The 4,150-nt window shown below is 46.0% G+C and overlaps 1 protein-coding gene across 1 annotated transcript; it reads right to left on the bottom strand.

The window, feature by feature from the left end:
- Positions 1-1,610: 1,610 nt before the first annotated feature.
- On the bottom strand, positions 1,611-3,542 carry LOC119344680 (cystathionine gamma-synthase 1, chloroplastic-like). The gene is made up of 5 exons (XM_037615051.1): positions 2,901-3,542; positions 2,609-2,812; positions 2,437-2,523; positions 1,993-2,315; positions 1,611-1,870 (listed from the first exon to the last, which is right to left on the bottom strand). Exons 1-5 carry the CDS (start codon positions 3,540-3,542, stop codon positions 1,747-1,749), a joined length of 1,380 nt encoding a protein of 459 aa, XP_037470948.1. The 3' UTR covers positions 1,611-1,746.
- Positions 3,543-4,150: the final 608 nt, after the last annotated feature.

The raw sequence follows: 4,150 nt of genomic DNA, 5'->3' as shown, positions 1-4,150 counted from the left end.
GAGTTTCAAAATGGGACCTTTAGTAGTAGCGAGGGATTTTACCCCTCGCTACTACTATGGCATGTCCCGGAGGGGCACGGTTGAGACCTCTTAGTAGTAGCGAGGGGTAAAAACTTAGTAGTAGCGCGGGTTTATAACCCTCGCTACTACTATGGCATGGCCCAGGGACACGGTAGAGACCGCTTAGTAGTAGCGAGGGGTAAAAACCAGCGCTACTGCTATCAACTTAGTAGTAGCGAGGGTTAAAAATCCGCGCTACTACTATGGCATGTCCCGGGGGTACGGTAGAGACCGCTTAGTAGTAGCGAGGGTTAAAAACCAGCGCTACTGCTATCAACTTAGTAGTAGCGAGGTTTAAAAACCCGCGCTTCTGCTACTTAGCAGCAGCGCCTGATTTTAAAGCTCGCTGCTGGTAAGATTCTGTGTATAGGCTTTTCCCTAGTAGTGAATGAGCAGGCTCACGTGATTATCTATTAATTTCATTGCAAAATAATGATGATGATGATGATGATGATGATGATGATGATGATGATCCTCGCAACAACAAAAACAACAACAACAATAATAATCCTCACAATAATAGAAATAACAACAAGAAGTTAATGCACATAAAAGTTAATAATCCTCAAATTATTTATATGCTGGATCATTATATACCCTGATTGTGTGGTTATGATTGAATCTTCAATAATCCAGCCTAAATGATTTTTGTTAGCCACACATAAAAGTCTTGTATCAGTTATACACCAGAGCAATTGCTTTATTCTACAAAGAACTGTTGCTGATAACTATTCTATGAAATTAATAATAGTAGCTATGATGGCCTAAGTTAAGAAAAATATAATGTTATTGTGATTAATTGCCACATGTGATGTCATCATATTGACTGTTGCTTAGTGCTTTTGTCAATACCTTCTTAAGGCAAACATTTTACTAGGATAACTATATTTTTCATTTTACTCGTTTGAAAAGCCACATTATTTCAAACCGACAAGTTTTTGACTAATTAACTAGAGGTATTTTTTTTACTATATATACCGTAAGGGAAAAGCCCCATACACCTTCTCCCTTTATTAAGAAAAATATATTACAAGATTACAAATGAAAGGCTATACGCAAATAAAGATGATCCAACTAAGGAGGAAGAAAAGAAATCCACCTCAGAGCTCTATCCTTATGACTAGGCTTAATCCAATACCAAAGCAGGTACATATCTGTTAGTGAAACAATTATAGGCTTAGGCACGATTTTTTAATTTACAGTAGTGTAGCATGTATCCCTATGAAAATATGTAAAATCATCTATGATAAACACATCACCACCCGCGGGTGGCTTATATATGTAGAACTTCCTTTGATGGGCCTCTTCGGTGATCTTCCTGTGATGGTCCTCTTCACTGATGGTTTTCCTATCGTCTTGTGCTGACTTGAGCTAACTGACCAATATGCACAAGCAGTTAGGAAAACTGTGGGGAACTAGGTTTTTGACTCGTATGTTAGTTATGCCATGACTGTACTAGTGATATAGAATGTAACGTGTCTTCTATATTTCATCTCCTTCCAGGTACATATGGTTCTGGTCCTGAAGCAAATTTGAGCTTCTTCCTTCAAGAAATAAAAGAATCCTACCAATTACATCTCCGTTGAAGTTTAGGGCAAATTGACTACCTATCAGATGTACAGAAGGGTTTCTACGTCGCTAATTTGGTCAAAATCCTTGTTACACTATTGCTGCTCAGGAAGTGTCCTAAATCTTCTCCAAGGCTTGGATAATGTCATCCCTAAGATCCTCAAACTTCTCAATCCCGAAGCTGAACCGCACCAAGTTGTCCTTGATCCCATTCTTGGCCTTTTCGTCATCACTCTGACCCCTGATGAAAACAAAAATTCATGCAATATAAGTCAAAAAAAATTCCACCATACATGTTGCATGCATCTTCTTGTAAGTTTGTATTAAGTTGCAAATGTAAATTGATCCAAAAAAGTGACGTACCAGAAGGACATGACTGCCGGCTGCTGCACGAGGCTCTCGCACCCACCGAGGGACGTCGCGATGAAGGGTATCTCCAGGGCATCGACAAACCTCATGACGCCATGCAGGTCCGAGGCTACCTCGAAGCTGATGACTCCACCGAAACCAGTCATCTGGCTATTGGCAATGTCGTGCCACGGGCTGCTTAGGAGCCCAGGGTAGTACACTCGCTCGATCTTGGGATGGTTCTCGAGCAGGCGCGCCATGCGCAATGAAGTTTGGTTTTGTGTCTCCACGCGTAGTGCCATTGTCTTGAGGCCACGTATGGTCATGTAGGCTGCGTCCTGTAGTAATTAGGTTGCAGTGTAAGTGGTTAGTTTCAATTAACTCAAATGTTAACATCTAGTTTTCCTTGAATAATAATGAGTGTTAATTAACATGTACTACATGATAGATACTACATACCGGACTAATGGCGCCACCAAGGTCGTGATGCCACGCGCGTATTCTGGAGATGAGCGCCTCAGAGCCACTGATGCATCCTGCGATGACCTGAAATGGAATGGCACGATGAGATCTTGGAAATAAAGTAGCAAAATGGTGGTGCAATTATCTGAGAGCAAAGATGTTTACTCACGTCATGATGTCCTGCGATGTACTTTGTGGCGGAGTGCACGACGATGTCAGCCCCGAGGGTGAGTGGCTTCTGGTTGATGGGCGAGGCGAGTGTGCTGTCAATGCACACCAGAGCCCCTCTCCGGTGGCACAGATCGGCGACGAGCTTAATGTCGATGCACTTGAGATGGGGGTTCGTCGGACAGTCGGTATAGAAGAGTGTCACCTGCATCAAAGCCAATCATCTCGATCAGAAACAGCCGACATAACTTGTTGATAAATTGAGCAAATTACAAGTTGCTAAATTAACGTACGTCGCTCTGGTCAAGAACGGCCTTGAGTGTCTCCATGTCGTTCAGCTCGACGAATGTCACCTTGATGCCCATCTTGGAGAGCTTGTCGCGGATGAAGGTGCGTGCCTCGCTGTAGCACTCGGTCGTGGTCACCACGTGGCCGGCGCCGGGCGGTACGAGGGCGAGCAGTGTGGCGACGATGGCGTTCATGCCTGAGGACGTGACAAGCGTCGACTCGGCCCTCTCCAGCGCGCTGATCTTGTCCTCCAGGACCTTCACAGTGGGGTTGCCATAGCGGCCGTACTCGAAGCTGTGGCGCCGGCCTTCCCTGAACGCGATGAGGTCGTCCGAGCTCTTGAACCAGTGTGTCGTGCCGCTCACGATAGGTGTCGCGATCGAGTCTGTGTCCATGGCGCCGTTCTTCCCCATCTTCTCCCCGGCGTGAACCGCCAGCGTCTCGTCTGAGATAGTAGCATCTCGCTTCGGAGCCGTGGCGGCAGCGACGACACCGGCGTCATCCTGCTGCAACACTGGGAGGGTGGCATCAAGGAGCGCTTCCGGGCTCAAAGCGGTGACGCGCTTTGAAGAACGACGAGCACGGAGCAGGCGGCGCTGCTCGGTGGGCGAAGCCTTGTTGACGAGAGGAGAAGACGACCGCGCCATTAGTAATTTGTGGGGTCGAGGGAGGGGAGTGAAAACAGGTGGAATCGAAGAGATTAGCCAAGCTCAGATAGGATCAATGAACAAGTTAGGCAGAGCTAGCTGCTCGTTTGTGTTCTTGCTATCTGTGTATACGATGGTGGTAATATATACTGCCGATCGATCAGTCTGGCTCTGTGCGCGTCCATCCATATCTACGTGTCTGCCAACATATAATATCGTCCCACTAGCACATGCCACATGTGGCATCCATGCCCACTCTCGCAAGCGTGTAATTAAGCCGCGTGGTAATTAAGATGTACCAGTGGATGCATGATTAATCTACTAAATAAGGCATGCGATTACTTAACTGCAGCGTGCCAGTGGGATTAAGAAATACTGACCTGGGCCACGACGAATCTAAGCGAAGTCATACGTCAAACCTGCGTGTTTACATCTACAAAGCCGTGCTGTGATCGATGCTACGCGCTGGAGAAGACCTCATTAAACAAATTTGGGTTTGGCGGATACCTCGCTAGATTTGAGGGAACAAACAAAACCAGTCTGGTAGCATCAAACGGAAACCTAGGCATGCAACCACTGGTGTTGAAACGGTTTTGAAGGCGGTTCAA

The sequence above is a fragment of the Triticum dicoccoides genome, unplaced genomic scaffold (genome assembly GCF_002162155.2).
Source record: "Triticum dicoccoides isolate Atlit2015 ecotype Zavitan unplaced genomic scaffold, WEW_v2.0 scaffold179303, whole genome shotgun sequence".
NCBI classification, from domain to species: Eukaryota; Viridiplantae; Streptophyta; class Magnoliopsida; order Poales; family Poaceae; genus Triticum; species Triticum dicoccoides.
Note: the sequence above shows the minus strand (reverse complement) of the source record. Positions and strands in the feature narration are given on the sequence as shown.

Coding starts and splice junctions, on each gene's coding strand:
- LOC119344680 (XM_037615051.1), bottom strand. CDS start 3,542: ATGGCGCGGTCGTCTTCTCCTCTCGTCAACAAGGCTTCGCCCACCGAG. Junction 2,813..2,900: donor CCGTTCTTGACCAGAGCGAC/GTACGTTAATTT, acceptor GCTTTGATGCAG/GTGACACTCTTCTATACCGA. Junction 1,871..1,992: donor CCGGCAGTCATGTCCTTCTG/GTACGTCACTTT, acceptor TGTTTTCATCAG/GGGTCAGAGTGATGACGAAA.